The 21,829-nt window shown below is 41.2% G+C and overlaps 1 protein-coding gene across 7 annotated transcripts in view; it reads right to left on the bottom strand.

The window, feature by feature from the left end:
- LOC117316602 (disabled homolog 2-interacting protein-like) overlaps positions 1–21,829 on the bottom strand; it is a 272,191-nt gene that overhangs the window by 164,675 nt on the left and 85,687 nt on the right. For all 7 annotated transcript variants that reach the window (XM_033871308.1, XM_033871268.1, XM_033871278.1 and 4 more), the window contains one exon: positions 6,802–6,861. In XM_033871308.1, the coding sequence (XP_033727199.1) occupies positions 6,802–6,861 (60 nt within the window). The remainder of the gene's footprint in view (positions 1–6,801; positions 6,862–21,829) is intronic.

Here is a 21,829-nt window from a genome sequence, read left to right as displayed (position 1 = left end):
TATTGCACTTAATAATTAGTGTATCACACAAGCCCCATTACAGGTAATCCTGGGGCGTGCCTGGACAAACGAGGGTTAATCCCATCCTGATCTCCTATCACATTCCATTGTATTACCTGTGACTAGGGCTGACGGACGATCAGTAGAAAGTCAATGGTCATCTTAGTTTCAGGACTGGACATGAAGTTTATAGATCATAACACTTTTGTATGGGTTTGATCCCTCTTTGAAAATTATCTAAAATCTGAAATTCTGATCTTGTACAGGTGTATATCCAGATTAAGGATTGTTATTTTTGGTCAGTAATTTGTACCAGACACCCGATAGGACATGTAGGCTAGGATCAGTACATTGGTCTCATCATGACATTAACAACATCTTTATCAGACATAACAGGTATGTTTTCATTTCCAGCTAAAGCAATACATTTCCCCTACCGGCCCCTGCTAAAAATAGTAACAGTGACCTTGACCTTGACCCAAAAACCCTGAAACTCAAACTTGATCTTTAGTTACTCATACTGAAGTTACATACCAACTTCCACCAACATACCTTGAAGCATGGCTGAGAAAAGTGTGGAAAACTGAGTGGGTGGATGGATGGATGGACGAATCGATGGTTTCAGGGGACTTATAATGAATTTCTTGAGAAACATCATTGGTGACTGTACCATCAGACAAATTAGAAATATACAGGTAATTACCAGGTAAGTCTGGTCAAATATAGAAATATACAGGTAATTACCAGGTAAGTCTGGTTAAATATAGAAATATACAGGTATTTACCAGGTAAGTCTGGTCAAATATAGAAATATACAGGTAATTACCAGGTAAGTCTGGTCAAATATAGAAATATACAGGTAATTACCAGGTAAGTCTGGTCAAATCAAAGCAGGTCCCTACCTCATTTTGTCTCACAGAAAACAGAACTAATAAAACTACTTTGAATATATCATACATTCTTACATGATGTTTGGTAAGATATTAATTACCCAGAATTGATTACCTGACACAGACATCATCACTTGCAATGGAATAGATTTAGTCTTGATAAATTGATTAATTGATCTTTGTAGATATGTATATCCTGATTGATCTATGGGACAATATGGCTTTCTTTTAGGAAATATAATTAACTCTTTTTAAAAGCAATTAGTCAACAGTAACATAACTACTAATTTTAAAATACCAGCAATCAATATTTTGCATTTATATCTATTCACATACCTAAACTTAGGACACAATGCATGTATACTCCAAACCTGCCTGGTTATCAAAGTTTAAAGGGAACAATATGAAATAAGATATGTGGGAGAGTGACCACCCACCTTTAACATTTTAATAAGAGTACCTGTTGACAGTATATAGTTATGTTGATTTATCTGGCATGTTTAGAACCAGTCACCTGTAAACACTGCCACATCTAGATTTGTCACCACAATTTCTCCAGTTTTCAGGTACTACAAAATTCACTAGAAATTTTCCCATTTTTCAGGTATCACAAAACATACTACAATTTTTTTGATATAAGACAGTTTTTCTTTTATATTTCTTTTAAAAACTAACAATGAAATCTATATGTAACTTGTTGTTCTAATTAAATTACATAGCTAAGTACCTACGGGACTCTAATGTGTAATTCTTACCCGCGGTGTACTTTAATTTAAAGCTGTATAATATTTTCACCTGCCTCTTGCATGTTAATGGTAATTGTTTACATATATATACCTGTACCAGGTATCATAAATAAAAACAATCAGAAGATAACAATCATTTATCTTAATTAACACTGGTGTTTTTATGTTTTTGTTCGGTGTTATACATCTAGTTTGAACTCCTGGACCCCTATCTCTACATGTAAACAGGACTGTACTGTATCAGTAATTATGTACCCCCTCATGTCTCCTGGTTACTCCCAAAATCTTCTACACTTCATTCAATTTATTTTCTGTTTTTCCTAACATATTTCACTTCAGTTCATCTAGTATATAATTAAATCCATTGTTTTCTGCTAACCTCAGTATTTTTGAGTTAGTGATTGAAGACATGACTCAGCATTACCAGACACATTTGCGGTGAAGGGATATTGCACGGTTTTTCAAAAGATTGTTTCATTATAAATCAGAAATGCAAGAATTGGCAGCAATGAAAATAATGAAACAAAGTCACGGAGGTAGATCACAGAAGAGGTAGATCTTTGATGATAACCTCAATTAAAAGCCACAAGATTAACAGTTTCTGGTTTCATATCCTAGTTTCATTGGTACAACAACTCCCTATTTTTGATGATAAAGAATATGTTTGTTTTGGAACTTTATTACCAATATATGATGCTGATGGTAACAATTACGCTTCAAACTTGTTTTTATCCTCACATCATGACTGACATAAAAAACATAAATAATTGATAGTGTGGCAGGTGTAATGGATATCAGGATGGCCAGAGGTGTGTACACCCATACCTAACAATATACAGCACACAAAGGGAGATAATGGAAATATACATCTCATCAAAGGGCGATAATGGAAATATACATCTCGTCAAAGGGAGATAATGGAAATATACAGCACACAAAGGGAGATAATGGAAATATACATCTCGTCAAAGGGAGATATGGAAATATACAGCACACAAAGGGAGATAATGGAAATATACATCTCGTCAAAGGGAGATAATGGAAATATACATCTTGTCAAAGGGAGATAATGGAAATATACAGCACACAAAGGGAGATAATGGAAATATACATCTCATCAAAGGGAGATAATGGAAATATACATCTCATCAAAGGGAGATAATGGAAATATACAGCACACAAAGGGAGATAATGGAAATATACATCTCGTCAAAGGGAGATAATGGAAATATACATCTCATCAAAGGGAGATAATGGAAATATACAGCACACAAAGGGAGATAATGGAAATATACATCTCGTCAAAGGGAGATAATGGAAATATACATCTCATCAAAGGGAGATAATGGAAATATACATCTCGTCAAGAAGTTTAGAAAGGTAAAACTCTGCAGGAGGAGTTGGAAAACATTGAAGGTAATGAAAACAAATGAAATAAATAGATTTCAGTAAATAAAAGAAATTGTAACAGATATTTCATTCAATTGTTCAGGGATTTTATGTAAATAATGGAATAAAACCTTACTGACTGAAGTAAGTTTTAACTTTATGGTTCTGGTCTGAAAATTGTTTCAGTCATCGGCATGTCAATCAAACAACACTCTTCAAGTGTTTGAATGTATAAACACATGCATGGATGGCTATGGACAGATCAGAGAACACTGGGCATTTTAATGTTACCTGTTTAGAGCAAAGAGGACTGCTCTAAATAAGGTCAGTTCCCTAAGGTCAATCAGTGTCCATCGTGTACAGTGTACACTCCCTAGTAGCTTATCAACAGAATGTCTTCTAACCTTAATTTACTCATCATTCTGATCCCATCAAACTTGTTTTAAAACTCTGGTTCATAAAAATTGATGATGTGGTTGATGAGCTGATGAGAGGAGGATTGAATAGTAGGCCATTAGCCAGCCAGATAATTATACAGGAAATCATCAGGCAGAGCACGCTACCATTACGATATACCCTCACTACCATTACCATGTATATACCCTCGCTACCATTACCATGTATGTACCCTCTACCATTACCATGTATATACCCTCTACCATTACCATGTATATACCCTCGCTACCATTACAATATACCCTCACTACAATTACCATGTATATAACCTTGCTACCATTACAATATACCCTTGCTACAATTACCATGTATATACCCTCACTACCATTACCATGTATATACCCTCACTACCATTACCATGTATATACCCTCGCTACCATTACCATGTATATACCCTCGCTACCATTACAATATACCCTCGCTACAATTACCATGTATATACCCTCGCTACCATTACCATGTATATACCCTCACTACCATTACCATGTATATACCCTCACTACCATTACCATGTATATACCCTCACTACCATTACCATGTATATACCCTCACTACCATTACCATGTATATACCCTCACTACCATTACCATGTATATACCCTCACTACCATTACCATGTATATACCCTCACTACCATTACCATGTATATACCCTCACTACCATTACCATGTATATACCCTCGCTACCATTACAATATACCCTCGCTACAATTACCATGTATATACCCTCACTACCATTACCATGTATATACCCTCACTACCATTACCATGTATATACCCTCACTACCATTACCATGTATATACCCTCTACCATTACCATGTATATACCCTCGCTACCATTACAATATACCCTCGCTACAATTACCATGTATATACCCTCTACCATTACCATGTATATATATACCCTCACTACCATTACCATGTATATACCCTCACTACCATTACCATGTATATACCCTCTACCATTACCATGTATATACCCTCACTACCATTACCATGTATATATATACCCTCTACCATTACCATGTATATACCCTCGCTACCATTACCATGTATATATATACCCTCACTACCATTACCCTGTATATACCCTCTACCATTACCATGTATATACCCTCGCTACCATTACCATGTATATACCCTCACTGCCATTACCATGTATATACCCTCTACCATTACCATTTATATACCCTCACTACCATTACCATGTATATACCCTCTACCATTACCATGTATATACCCTCGCTACCATTACCATGTATATACCCTCACTACCATTACCATGTATATACCCTCACTACCATTACCATGTATATACCCTCACTACCAATACCATGTATATACCCTCACTACCATTACCATGTATATACCCTCGCTACCATTACAATATACCCTCGCTACCATTACAATATACCCTCACTACCATTACCATGTATATACCCTCTACCATTACCATGTATATACCCTCGCTACCATTACCATGTATATATATACCCTCACTACCATTACCATGTATATACCCTCACTACCATTACCATGTATATACCCTCACTACCATTACCCTGTATATACCCTCACTACCATTACTATGTATATACCCTCACTACCATTACCATGTATATATACCTTCGCTACCATTACCATGTATATACCCTCACTACCATTACTATGTATATACCCTCACTACCATTACCATGTATATATACCTTCGCTACCATTACCATGTATATACCCTCTACCATTACCATGTATATACCCTCTACCATTACCATGTATATACCCTCACTACCATTACCATGTATAAACCCTCACTACCATTACCATGTATATATACCCTCACTACCATTACCATGTATATACCCTCTACCATTACCATGTATATACCCTCACTACCATTACCATGTATATACCCTCACTACCATTACCATGTATATACCCTCACTACCATTACCATGTATATACCCTCACTACCATTACCATGTATATACCCTCACTACCATTACCATGTATATACCCTCACTACCATTACCATGTATATACCCTCGCTACCATTACCATATATATACCCTCGCTACCATTACCATGTATATACTATATACCCTCGCTACCGTTACCATGTATATACCCTCGCTACCGTTACCATGTATATATCTAATAAATGTTCATAAGCTTTTTATTTGCTTTATAAATTGGCAATAATGATTTATAATATATATGAAAAATGAACCACCACTTTGAATAAAACAAAACCATTTTTTTTTTTTTTTTTTTTTGTGATTTTTTTTAAATAATTATTACTGTGCTAATTTTTCATCACTATATGTATTTTTTGAAATTCTTTCAGCATAGCAAAATACATAGATTTAACATGAGAAATATATTTCATATTTTTTTAATTCCTGAAATCTTGGTCCGGATTTCCGCTCCGATTATTATTTACGTTCCTGCATTTCCTACTTTAAAAACGGCGACTTTTTCACTGGCAAATATCTGTTTTAATGTCTCAAAAAGATAACAAATCACGATTTAACAGTAAGTTAACTTTTTATGCATTCCTTTATTGTTATATTTCGCATGCAAATTGATATATCGTATATAAAACGTCTGAAAATCGTCAGAATTCCAGACGGTCACTTCGCCTCATCTCCCGTCCTTTTGCACGAAAAGTAAAAATACTTGGGTGTTATTAAGGCGAAAATGGTAATGTAAGGCATTTTGGAGACTTCTGGTCGCTTATTGGAGAGTTATTTTTATCACGGGAACGAAAAATTGTGGTCGCTGGTCGCGTAAAGAGAGGGTCGCTTAATTGGGTTAAAATATATAGCGAAAACGCTCGGGAGGAATTGAAATGGTCGCTTAGAACAGAGGGTCGCTAAATAGAGATGGTCGCTTGGACAGATTCGACTGTATAGTATGTAGTACATACACAACAGATACCCCATTAGTAGTCTAGACCTGCTTTCCATTTCTATAAAGGTCACCATTTAACCAAACAATAATCCCTCTGTGGCACCCAGGCATTTACTTAGCTGTACTATGACCAATTATGTCCACTTATCCTGGCAAATTATTAAATAATCAAATGCTTGTTTCAAAATCATGTCCATTTTTCACTGTTAAATGTTATGGTCCCATATTTATGTAATAAAACACGCTTAAAAGTATGATATGTTACTGTATTTGTGTAATAAAACATGCTGTCTTTTTGTATTAACATTCAGCATACAGTCAGCTGATATACACCAGAAACGTAAATTAATTCTTATCATGGTAAACAATCTCTGTGGATTAGAAAAAAAAAGAAGAAAATTCAGACCATTACCTGGTAAGCTTTCATTGCAGTCGATCAGCCTTGACTGGGGGCAGTACCGGTCTGGTGTCACTGTAATGATAATCAAAAGTAACCAATCAAATTTGGTGTCAATGTAACGATAATCAAAAGTAACCAATCAAATTTGGTGTCAATGTAAGGATAATCAAAAGTAACCAATCAGATTTGGTGTCACTGTAACGATAATCAAAAGTAACCAATCAAATTTGGTGTCACTGTAACGATAATCAAAAGTAACCAATCAAATCTGGTGTCACTGTAATGATAATCAAAAGTAACCAATCAAATTTGGTGTCACTGTAACGATAAACAAAAGTAACCAATCAAATTTGGTATAACTTAAAAAACATAATCAATCACCATACTCTATACCATTGTGTTACACATATCTTAATACAATTGTCAATTAAACTGTTAAATCGTCCTGAGATGTATGTAAAATACTGACGCAATCATAAGATTAAATACAAGACTAAAAAATAAACATGTCAAAATTGGTACAGGGCTAGCAATCTTATTATACAGGATATTCTAAGGTGATTGTGTATCTTATTATACAGGATATTCTAAGGTGATTGTGATCTTATTATACAGGATATTCTAAGGTGATTGTGTATCACTGCTGTTTTCATTACTATAATACACACATTCCCGACTCTGGTAACCTTTACAGTAAACTGAAGGTAGACAGAAGTGACTGTCAGTGTATAAGAAGGGAGATAAATCTGTTTACACCACTTGTTCACCATCTGTAAGCCTCCAGGTATACAATACATGACTGATGCTTGCTTTACACAAATCAAACTTTTGTTTCTGTGCCAGTTCTGTTGACCACACAACAATGTTCTATCTTGATTAATCCTATAAACTATAGAAATGAAAGCTAACAATTCTTGTAACAAAAGTCTGGTCAGCTCACAGTATCTAATCAATACATATACAACAGCATCATTAACTTCATATTTAATTCAAATTAAACAATATAGCATACTTTTTGTTGATGAAGCCAAAAATATCCCCTACGTGGCCAAGTATGATCAAAGGGCCATAACCCAGTCAACAAAGATGATAGCAGACAAACAGAATTGATCTGTAACGTGCTGTAATCACACAAATTCCAACCTATTATCAGTAGGCATGAATTGCTCTACTGAGTTATAGTGACATTGTTTGAAACATAACCATAATTAAACATTTTTGTATGAAAACTTGATGACAATCCTAGACGTCTTAACTTTATAGAACAAGTGCAATCAATGATTGCGAAAGCTCACCGGCGGCAGCAATCACACTATGCATTCATTTTTTATGTATGTATAATCATGTCATTTTGAAATTGTACGTCACATAATATCGCTCCTAGACCTCTAATGGATGTATAAACCAAATAAGAAGGGTGTGGACTTACAAGCTTTCAAAACTTAACCCAAAAATCTTTAAAGAGGGTTTTTGTGCCAAAAAAATTAAGTCCACTAAATGGTAAAATGCCAAATAAAATCACAATTTTTTTTGCATGATTTTGCCATAACATCACTCCTGGACATCTAATGAATGCATAAACCAAATTAGAAGGGTGTGGGGTGTATACTTTTGGACTTAGAAGCTTTCCAAAAACTGATCCCAAAACCTTTAAAGTTTTGGGGTGGGACGCCGGCGCCGACGCCAACGCGGATGCCGGGGTGACAGCATTAGCTCATTTACTCGTAACCGGTGAGCTAAAAAGATGTCATACCCCTAACTCCTTACTGTTAGGAACATAGTGACAGGTACAGACTGACAGAGACCAGCAAGACAAAGTGTGAACAATCATCTGAAAAAAAAAAAAAAATGAAAATTGCTGAGAGGGGACTATTAAATGATGGACCAAATAAACCTCCCTTCAGCATTGTAACTTTATAGACAGAGTAACAACTATAGCTATTACTTTTAGACAATTCAAAAGTTCATTCACCTGAACTGCTCAATGACCAGGCTAGTCATCAGAACTGAGTATCTTGTTGGTTATGTTGATGCCTATCAGCAGCGAGATTAAATATAGTGAACAACAAAGTAGTTTTGTTTTCCTCCACAAACACACCTCATTTCAAACTTCTCAGTTTTCTGACCCCAGAAGTAGAGAATATGAGATTTTACTTGATCAACTGAATCTGACATCCATCCTATATCCATTAGATATGTTTTCACCTATTTGTCTACAGAAATCTTCTGAATTTGATGTGAGGTGCTAATTAGTGATAAAGGGAGATAACTGGTGATAAAGGGAGATAATGTAAACATAAAGATGATAGATATTGTTGTTTATCAGACCTTGCACTGCTTACACTGGCAATCCCACTCAGCACTTACTCCACGGTGTATCCCCATCATTTGTACAACAATATTTTATCATCTCTATTTAATGGGTATTATGAACTTTAAGATTGTAACAGTACTATCAGCACTGTGTTATTGCAGTATCTGCTGTAAGATAGTAATATCCCCAAACCGATCCCTCCCCACCTCCCTGTCAGCTGTGACAGGATCCTACCCAACAAAGATATGCCTGTATTTATTTTCCCAATAGGATTACAATTTATCTGTTTGAAATATTATCACTTTATTTTTCTGAAAACTTGGAAAAAATTCCTTGTAACATCATGCCAGTCATTAACTATCCAGACAACTGTTACTGACTCACAGAGAAGAATTTCTATTGATACTGGTTACATCCAGGGAATGGCAAACTGGACATTTAGATACAGGCTATAGATACTACACTTAACTCCAAAAGTCTAAGAGAACATGATATAACATCACAACTAAACTTGTTACAAACTTTTAACAAAGGCACTTACAACCATCCTTTCAGTCTCAGCTGATGAGCACAGATGAGAAAAAGGGATATACTTTATACAGATCACTGACTAGGTATTAATAAATTCCTAGGACTCTCAGACCTCATTACAAACCCATCCTATACTTCACTAGGACCCTCAGACACAATCTCCAAACCCATCCTATACCTCACTAGGACCCTCAGATCCCATCTACAAACCCATCCTATACCTCACTAGGACCCTCAGATCCCATCTACAAACCCATCCTATACTTCACTAGGACCCTCAGATCCCATCTACAAACCCATCCTATACCTCACTAGGACCCTCAGACCCCATCTACAAACCCATCCTATACCTCACTAGGACCCTCAGATCCCATCTACAAACCCATCCTATACCTCACTAGGACCCTCAGACCCCATCTACAAACCCATCCTATACCTCACTAGGACCCTCAGACACAATCTCCAAACCCATCCTATACTTCACTAGGACCCTCAGACCCCATCTACAAACCCATCCTATACCTCACTAGGACCCTCAGACCCCATCTACAAACCCATCCTATACCTCACTAGGACCCTCAGATCCCATCTACAAACCCATCCTATACCTCACTAGGACCCTCAGACCCCATCTACAAACCCATCCTATACCTCACTAGGACCCTCAGACACAATCTCCAAACCCATCCTATACTTCACTAGGACCCTCAGACCCCATCTACAAACCCATCCTATACTTCACTAGGACCCTCAGATCCCATCTACAAACCCATCCTATACCTCACTAGGACCCTCAGATCCCATCTACAAACCCATCCTATACCTCACTAGGACCCTCAGATCCCATCTACAAACCCATCCTATACCTCACTAGGACTCTCAGACCCCATCTACAAACCCATCCTATACCTCACTAGGACCCTCAGATCCCATCTCCAAACCCATCCTATACCTCACTAGGACCCTCAGACCCCATCTCCAAACCCATCCTATACTTCACTAGGACCCTCAGACCCCATCTACAAACCCATCCTATACCTCACTAGGACCCTCAGATCCCATCTCCAAACCCATCCTATACCTCACTAGGACCCTCAGACACAATCTCCAAACCCATCCTATACTTCACTAGGACCCTCAGACCCCATCTACAAACCCATCCTATACCTCACTAGGACCCCCAGATCCCATCTACAAACCCATCCTATACCTCACTAGGACCCTCAGACCCCATCTCCAAACCCATCCTATACCTCATTAGGACCCTCAGACCCCATCTCCAAACCCATCCTATACCTCACTAGGACCCTCAGACCCCATCTCCAAACCCATCCTATACTTCAGGACTACCCGACCCTACCTGTATCACTTCTCTCCCCTTCCTTCCTCCTATGAGCCCCCTGACCCCGTGTCTACCTACCTTTCCCATGCCTTACTAATTAAGACCCCATGTCCAAGCTATTAATCCCCTCCCTTAGTATCACACTTTAACCCCATCTAGTGTAACTTCTCCCCAACTGTGAAATGTCAATCATATCCTCACACAATTAACATCTCCACACTAACTCCTTATAACACAGCATCACATGGTCTTGTTTACACAACAAATCAGTGTTGGATATGGTACATTACAATCCCTCTCCTCTCTCACCCTCCTTGGTGATAATGAGGGTGTTTATAGGGGAGATAGGTCATCTGTTCGCTTAGTAATGATATTTATCATGAGCTGGTACAGTCAGAACCCCTCACAAAATCACCACAAATTGGCACTCTAGTAGGAGAGATATTCTCTCCATCAGAACCCCTAACAAAATCACCACAAATTGGCACTTCTAGTAGAGGAGATATTCTCTCCATCAGAACCCCTAACAAAATCACCACAAATTGGCACTTCTAGTAGGAGAGATATTCTCTCCATCAGAACCCCTAACAAAATCACCACAAATTGGCACTCTAGTAGGAGAGATATTCTCTCCATCAGAACCCCTAACAAAATCACCACAAATTGGCACTCTAGTAGGGGAGACACTCTCTCCATCAGAACCCCTCACAAAATCACCACAAATTGGCACTCTAGTAGAGGAGATATTCTCCCCATCAGAACCCTCACAAAATCACCACAAATTGGCACTTCTAGTAGGGGAGATATTCTCTCCATCAGAACCCCTCACAAAATCATCACAAATTGGCACTCTAGTAGGAGACATATTCTCTCTATCAGAACCCCTCACAAAATCACCACAAATTGGCACTTCTAGTAGGAGACATATTCTCTCCATCAGAGCCCCTCACAAAATCACCACAAATTGGCACTTCTAGTAGGGGAGATATTCTCTCCATCAGAACCCCTCACAAAATCACCACAAATTGTCATTCAGGTAGGAGAGACAGAGGGACATGCAGGATGTTCAGAGACATAAATGTTCACAATTATAGAAAGAACCTGAGGGAAAGATACAGGAAATGCTCCCTGTGTTGACTTGGACCTGAGGTTATACTATAATAACTACACAGTTACAAACACTACACTGTGATAGTCACCAGGTGCCTGATTACATCAACAGATTGGACGTCTGTATGGTTTTAAAGTTTATTGTGGTAAACTACACCTTAGAAATTTGTGAATCGAAAGACCGAGACCAGAGTTTCAGTTTAATGACTAAGAAATAAAAACTTTAAGTGAAATAAATGTTTCTCATCTTCTTCCCATTTTTAAATGGTGGAGATGATGGAAGCGGTAGAGATACCATTAGAGCTGTCAGTTTTTATGTTAGAGGAGGGCAGGTGAGGCACACTGTTGATTTAATGTTCCAGGAAATTACTTCTGATCGAGGAGAAAGTATTACCTAGAGCCTAGATACACTCAGTTTCTGTTGAACCAAATTTTCATAAATCTACCTATTCATTATAAAATCTGTCATGGGATTAGATGTACCACAGTAGATGTTCAGTACTGTACTAGGGAGTGTTAGTGGTAGTGTCATCACATGAGTATATTCAATTTGAACATTGGTACAAATGTGAATTAAAGCTAACAATTCTTTGGGTACTGGTGCCCAGATGTGGAAGATATAACGAATCTAAGTGTTTACCTGCTAGTTTACAATCAGCTGTTCAGGGGAAATTAATCTGAGAGGTACAAGTTTCAGAGGCAGAAAATGCAGGCTAAAGCAGATGAAAAGGCAAGCGGAAAGAGGAGAAAAACAAACATCAATTTACCGGAAAATAAGTTTATACAAGTGTTTCAAACATAAAAAGATATAAAAAGACTGAAATAAAATACTTTGAGAAAGATCCAGCGCTGTTGAAAAAAGAAAAAAAACATTGACGTAAGTGTTTCAAACATCACTTGAAACTTCAGCAACAAATGCTACCAGCATCTTCAGCAGTCAGGGAGGAGATTTACTTGATCATGGAGAGATGGTACGTGTTCTGGGTAGGAATGAACACAGACAGGGCAATGTGACTGTGTATATCATACAGAGTGTCAATGCTCTGTATAGTCTGTAGACACAGGCTGCCAAATTATATAGACTGATTTCTCATCTGTGTAACTAATTTTAGGTCTTAATTCCTGAATAATGACTTGACACACTTTGATGGTAAATACCATACATTTATAATACAGACCTGGGGAGGCAATCATTCAATCAATTAAGGTAGTCCTATCTCCCAGTGTTGTATCTCTAATACTAAAGAGTTCCAATTGGCTTTATGTTCACTAGGGAGTAATCTCTACAATTCTTTTTTATTTACAATATACGAAACAGATACATTATACTTCATTAAACATCCCCTTCACAGGGTTTTATTATCTAGACCTGAAGCAGGAAGCTTACCCATTGCATCGTCAGACAGAATAACTTTTTATGTTATTTCTTTTATGTATCATTTCAAAATGTTGTAATTGCTTAAAACAGCCTTAAACCTTAGTAGGAATAGAGGCAGTGATATAAGTAATTTGTAGATTCTACATCCAATCTATACAAGCCGTTTGCTAGGTGATGTCAATGCGCAGAGAAACAACAAAGACAGACGGACAGACATCCACAGTCAGTCACTATCTTCTGGATGTTAATGGTTACACCAGGCTCACCCTTCATCACCAGACTCACCTGTCCTCACCATTCCTCACCAGACTCACCTGTCCTCACCAGACTCACCATTCCTCACCAGACTCACCCTTCCTCACCAGACTCACCTGTCCTCACCAGACTCACCCGTCCTCACCAGACTCACCCTTCCTCACCAGACTCACCCTTCCTCACCAGACTCACCCTTCCTCACCAGACTCACCCGTCCTCACCAGACTCACCCTTCCTCACCAGTCCTCACCAGACTCACCCGTCCTCACCAGACTCACCCTTCCTCACCAGACTCACCCTTCCTCACCAGACTCACCCTTCCTCACCAGACTCACCCTTCCTCACCAGACTCACCCTTCCTCACCACTCACCCGTCCTCACCAGACTCACCCTTCCTCACCAGACTCATCCTTCCTCACCAGACTCACCCGTCCTCACCAGACTCACCGGTCCTCACCAGACTCACCAGACTCACCCTTCCTCACCACTCACCCTTCCTCACCACTCACCCGTCCTCACCAGACTCACCCGTCCTCACCTGACTCACCCTTCCTCACCAGACTCACCCGTCCTCACCAGACTCACCCGTCCTCACCAGACTCACCCGTCCTCACCAGACTCATCCTTCCTCACCAGACTCACCCGTCCTCACCAGACTCACCCTTCCTCACCAGACTCACCCGTCGTCACCAGACTCACCCGTCCTCACCAGACTCATCCCTTCCTCACCAGACTCACCCTGTCCTCACCAGACTCACCCTTCCTCACCAGACTCACCCGTCCTCACCAGACTCACCCGTCCTCACCAGACTCATCCTTCCTCACCAGACTCACCTGTCCTCACCAGACTCACCGGTCCTCACCAGACTCGCCCTTCCGTACCAGACTCACCCTTCCTCACCAGACTCACCCTTCCTCACCAGACTCACCCGTCCTCACCAGACTCACCCTTCCTCACTCTTCCTCACCAGACCCACCCTTCCTCACCAGACTCACCCGTCCTCACCAGACTCACCCTTCCTCACCAGACTCACCCGTCCTCACCAGACTCACCCTTCCTCACCAGACTCACCCTTCCTCACCAGACTCACCCGTCCTCACAAGACTCACCCTTCCTCACCAGACTCACCCGTCCTCACCAGACTCACCCTTCCTCACCAGACTCACCCTTCCTCACCAGACTCACCCATCCTCACCAGACTCACCCGTCCTCACCAGACTCACCCGTCCTCACCAGACTCACCTGTCCTCACCAGACTCACCCTGTCCTCACCAGACTCACCTGTCCTCACCAGACTCACCGGTCCTCACCAGACTCGCCCTTCCGTACCAGACTCACCCTTCCTCACCAGACTCACCCTTCCTCACCAGACTCACCCTTCCTCACCAGACTCACCCTGTCCTCACCAGACTCACCCTTCCTCTGAGGAAGACCAGTCAACATTCAAATAATTACAGACTGTAACAATCAATTCTACGAATTTAAAAATCAGCTGTAATTCTAGAGAAAAGTGATGTAATAAAAGTGTTACTGAGGTGATTATGTGGTATGCCTACAGCACAGAAATTGTCATTAGTTCTAACCACCACTCAGATGAGTGACACCATCAATACAATTATCACAAAGATTGATGACACCCGGTATTTAAAAACTGTACATCATGTTTAATGTTAAATAAACCAGATCAATTTCTGGGTAAGTGGATCAATATGGCTTGTGTGATGGTGAATATTTATATACTGGTAGACTGATGAGGGGACGCTAGGCCCCATCAAACTTTGGGTTTATAATGATCTAACACAAGATTAAACTATATACCATAGTTTAGGTTTATATTTATGTTATATCATGTAATATGAACCTGCCTAAATATCGTAAAACACAAACACATAATAACACTATTGTGACATCATCAATATTTTATGACATCAAAATAGTTATATAATGTCACATGATTGTCAAAAATTGGCAAAATTTGATAGAAATTATCAATTTGGGAATTTTCATTTATATTCTTATAAATACTAGTAAATGGTAAACAGGGTCTTATGTGACTATAATGCCTACAAAACTGATTTCATTCGTTAGATAATTTTAGAACACCTGAAGACTTGTGGCATATCAAATTATTGACCTCGTTAGATTGGTTCTGTCATTATCCACTCATGTAGCAACACAACATTTACTTACTTCTCTGTACCATGATTAGTCAGTGAGATACATCTATACCATATACACTCAAACATACTACCATACCCCTTTATTTTAATGCTCAATAGTGTTGTCATGATCAATTGCGCTTTTTTAGACCATATCTGGGGAACCTGTGACGGCAGCATGCACTCGTCCTAACACAAACTACGTTATATACTCACCACACTATCTCTGTGAGTTCAGACTTACTGTGATCATATATCTAGATGCCATGCAAACCACACTCCTCGACCAATCAGTATCCATACAGTCACTTGTACTACCGATCAACACACATTCGGCACCAATGACTGAATCTATCAATTGGAATTTCACTTCAGAACATACAGACGAATACTAGAAGAGGAACCAAGCGGCATCGACAGGACCAGCCTCACTCACAACCCCGCACAGCTGATTTCCTAACGTCGAGCATAATTGACACACAAGACCTTGTGCGTCCAACGGAACACCAGAGGAGATGCGCACCAGAGTCATATCCACTCAGTAGCAGACACAACATGGGAGCGACAATTCGCGGTAACATAAAAGCGGTGAGAAAGGAGCACACAGATGGTACAGACTCCTTGAGAGACGTACCATATCTGACCGACCAAGAGACGGACAGACCAAACGGGACGACCAAGAGCGGGAGCGAACAAAGGACGATGACTACGCAATAGCGGGACGACCAAGAGCGGGAGCGACCAAGAGCGGGAGCACAAGAGCGGGACGACCAAGAGGGCGCAAGAGCGGGAGCGACAAGAGCGGGACGACAAGAGCGGGAGCGACCAAGAGCGGAACACAAGAGTAGCTGACAGAGCGACCAAGAGCGTGACGACCAATGAGCGGGAACAGACCCAAGACGGGAGCACCAAGAGCAGGACTGACCAAGAGGCGGACCGACCAAGAGCGAGCGACCAAGGCACGGGACGACCTAAGAGCGGGAGCGACCAAGAGCGGGAGCGACCAAGACGGACGGGACCGACCAAGAGCAGGAGACCGACCTAAGAGCGGGAGCGACCAAAGTAGGACGACCAAAGGGGAGCGACAAAGCGACGACCAAGGCGACGACCAAGAGCGGACCGACCAAGAGCGGGAGCGACCAAAGAGCAGAACGACCAAGAGCGGGAGCGACCAAAGCGGGAGCGACCAAGAGCGGGACGACCAAGCACGGGAGCGTATCTCACCTGTAGCGACACAGAGCCGAGTCGGCCGACCGGACACCAAGAGCGGGAGCGCACACTACCAATGTACGACTCCCAAAACGGATACACCAAAGTCTGGACGACCAAGAGCTGCGACCAATAGCAGGATACTCAATGAGTCTCGAGCCAAGGACGACCGACTCAAGAGGACCGACCAATGAGCGGTACGCCAAGAGCGGGACGACAATAGCGGAGAGACCAAGAGCGGGAGCAACCAAGACGCAGGACCGACCAAGAGCGGATGCGACCAAGAGCGGAGCGACCAAGAGCGGGAGGACCACCAGAGCGGGAGCGACCAAGAGCGGACCGACCAAGAGCGGGAGCGACCAAGGCGGGACCGACCAAGAGCGGGAGCGACCAAGAGAGCAGGGCACACCAAGAGCAGGACCGACCATGAGCGGGAGCGACCAATAGCAGGAGCCGACCAAGAGCGAGCACCAAAGCGGGACCGACCAAGAGCGGGAGCGACCAAGAGCAGACCGACCAAGAGCGGGAGCACCAAGAGCAGGACGACCAGAGCGGGAGCGACCAAGAGCGGAGGACCAAGAGCGGACGACCAAGAGCAGGGACGACCAAAGGAGGACCGACCCAAGAGCGGAGCGACCAAGAGCGAGACGACCAAGAGCAGGCACCGACCAAGAGCGGAGCGACCAAGACGGGACAACCAAGAGGGCGCGGGACGACCAAGATCGTGAGCGACCAAAGAAGCGGACCGACCAAGATCTGGAGCGACCAAGAGCAGACCGACAAAGAGGGGACACCAAGAGCGTACCGACAAAGCGGACACAAGCAACACCAAGACAGACCGACCAAGAGCAGCACGACCAAGAGCGAGGGACCAAGAGCGGAGCGACCAAGAGCGGAGGACCAAGACGCGACAGCCGGACCAGAGCGGACCGACCAGAGGGACACCAAGAGGGACCGACCAAGAGCGGGGAGGACCAAGGCGGGACCGACAAAAGCCAAGAGCGACCATACGAGACCAGCAAGAGCAGACGACAAGAGCGGACCACCAAGAGCGAGGACCGACCAAGAGCGGGAGCGACCAAGAGCGCGACGACACAGAGACGGGACCGACCAAGAGCGGAGCGACCCAAGGGGACGACCAAGAGGCGGACGACCAAGACGGGACCGACCAAGAGCGACGACAGACACCAAAGCGGACACCAATAGCGCCACGACCAAAGCGGACCAGCCCGACAAAGACACCAAGAGCGAGCGACCAGGAGCGGGACGCCAAGAGCGGGACACCAGAGGACGGTGAATCCACCAACACGAGCGGGACGAACGACCAAGACGGACCGACCAAGAGCGGGAGCGACCAAGAGGCAGGAGCGACCAGGAGCGGGAGCGACCAAGAGCGGGAGCGACCAAGAGCGGAACGACCAGAGCGGGAGCGACCAAGAGCGGACCGACCAGGAGGGGAGCGACCAAGAGCGGGAGCGACCAAGAGCAGCACCGACCAAAGCGGGACCGACCAAGAGCGGGACGACCAAGGGCGGGACCGACCAAGAGCGTGGAGACCCAAGAGCGGAACCGACCAAGAGCGGGAGCGACCAGAGCGGACGACCAAGAGCGGAGCGACCAAGAGCGGAACCGACCAAGAGCGGACGACCAGGTCGGGAACCAATGCAGATTACCAAAGCGGGACACCAATATCATTACCTACCAATATCATCACCTACCAATATCTTCACCCACCAATATCCTCACCTACTAATGTCTTAACCAACCAATATCTTCACAATCAAATATCTTTATCTACCAATATTTCCACCTAACAATATCTTTATCTACCAATATCTTTATCGCCTACCAATATCCTCACATATCAATATCTTTATCTACCATTATCTTTACCTACCAATATCTTCAACTACCAAAACACAAACTTCATCACCAATGAGCTCTTCTACTATAAACTTGCCATACAGTGACGATGTTGTACTGCAATCCTCATTAAAATATCCACAAAGGACTACACACAAGTCTTGGTCTAGGACTACACACAAGTCTTGGTCTAGGACAATAATCATCTGACCAATTACACATCTCAGTCCTTCAGGGTCAGTACAAAATGTAGGGGTCACCATCTGCTGCACCTGGTTACTATAAATAGCCTTACCTCAAATATTTATATAAAATTCGTTAGACTGGTCAATACACCAATAAATTGTTGTCTTGGTGTACATAGAGAGGATTGTCCTGGTGTGGTCAAGACTTTAAGGAACTGACAGATGTTGACCCAGTACAATAACCAGACCTGGACTGATAAAACAATAGAAACACTTGACTTGATCACACTGCCATATTACATCAAAGCGATCTTCAATGCCGACATTTTTTCATCACAGAAATCACTCCAATTCCAAAATATATGGTATGATGTATATTTTTCAACTGGACTAATTATTTTTTTCAAAGGGATATTCAACACTCTATTAACATATGACCCATCAGTGATGCAACACACAAATATGTGACCATCCCCAACAAACTTTCCGTACTATGACAGTAATACACACCAGTATATTATCACCACCAGTATAATAACCCACCAGTATTATAACCCACCAGTATTATCACCCACCAGTATTATAACCCACCAGTATTATAACCCACAAGTATAATCAACTACCAGTATTATAACCAACCAGTATTATAACCCACCAGTATATAATCACCCACCAGTATTATCACCCACCAGTATTATAACCTACCAGTATTATAACCCACCAGTATTATTACCCACCAGTATTATAACCCACCAGTATTATTACCCACCAGTATTATTACCCACCAGTAGTATAACCCACCAGTATTATAACCCACCAGTATTATCATCCACCAGTATTATAACCCACCAGTATATTATCACCCACCAGTATTATCACCCACCAGTATTATAACTCACCAGTATTATAACCCATCAGTATTATAACCCACCAGTATTATTACCCACTAGTATTATAACCCACTTGTATTATGACCCACCAGTATTATGACCCACCAGTATTATAACCCACCAGTATTATAACCCACCAGTATTATAACCTACCAGTATTATTACTCACCAGTATTATAACCCAACAGTATTATAACCCACCAGTATTATAACCCACCAGTATTTTAATGCACCAGTATTATAACCCACCAGTATTATAACACACCAGTATTATAACCCACCAGTATTATTACCCACCAGTATTATAACCCACCAGTATTATAACCCACCAGTATTATCACCCACCAGTATTATAACCCACCAGTATTATAACACACCAGTATTATAACCCACCAGTATTATAACCCACCAGTATTATTACCCACCAGTATTTTCACCCACCAGTATTATCACCCACCAGTATTATAACCCACCAGTATTATAACACACCAGTATTATAACCCACCAGTATTATCACCCACCAGTATTATAACTCACCAGTATTATAACCCATCAGTATTATAACCCACCAGTATTATTACCCACTAGTATTATAACCCACTTGTATTATGACCCACCAGTATTATGACCCACCAGTATTATAACCCACCAGTATTATAACCCACCAGTATTATAACCCACCAGTATTATTACTCACCAGTATTATAACCCAACAGTATTATAACCCACCAGTATTATAACCCACCAGTATTTTAATGCACCAGTATTATAACCCACCAGTATTATTACCCACCAGTATTATAACACACCAGTATTATAACCCACCAGTATTATTACCCACCAGTATTATAACCCACCAGTATTATAACCCACCAGTATTATAACCCACCAGTATTATCACCCACCAGTATTATAACCCACCAGTATTATAACACACCAGTATTATAACCCACCAGTATTATTACCCACCAGTATTTTCACCCACCAGTATTATCACCCACCAGTATTATAACCCACCAGTATTATAACACACCAGTATTATAACCCACCAGTATTATTACCCACCAGTATCATAACACACCAGTATTATAACCCACCAGTATTATTATCCACCAGTATTATAACCCACCAGTATTATAACCCACCAGTATTATAACCTACCAGTATTATGAAATGTGTATAATGCACAAACCAGTTTCCTCCTTGTTGTCAGTGTACTGAAGTTTTATCAGTACATCTGTGATAAACACTGTCTGATATTACCATAAAATACATATCGCATATCTATCTCTAAAATACAGCATTTAACCTTCAAAAGGTAACCTTGAAAATAATACAAAACAACCTTTAAATGTTAGATATATTTATGAAAATGAGTTACAAATCATGAAATCTGTGCAGTTTTTTTAATTTCAAGGAACATAAATATGTACTTAAATTAGCAAACCACAGAGAGATGGGCCCGCTTTACATTTATATAGATGTTCCACATTTATATAGATGTTCCACATGTATGTAGGTGTTCCACATGACTGTAGATGTGCCATCTTTATGTAGATGTACCACCTTTATGTAGATGTACCACCTTTATGTAGATGTACCACCTTTATGTAGATGTACCACCTTTATGTAGATGTACCACATGTATGTAGGTGTTCCACATGACTGTAGATGTTCCACATGTTATGTAGGTGTACCACATGACTGTAGGTGTACCACATTTATGTAGATGTATCACATTTATGTAGATGTTCCACATGACTGTAGATGTTCAATATGTATGTATATGTACCACATGTATGT

The sequence above is a fragment of the Pecten maximus genome, chromosome 2 (assembly GCF_902652985.1).
Source record: "Pecten maximus chromosome 2, xPecMax1.1, whole genome shotgun sequence".
Classification (NCBI taxonomy): Eukaryota; Metazoa; Mollusca; class Bivalvia; order Pectinida; family Pectinidae; genus Pecten; species Pecten maximus.
The sequence above is the reverse complement of the archived record's forward strand: the minus strand, read 5'-3'. Positions and strand labels throughout refer to the sequence as shown.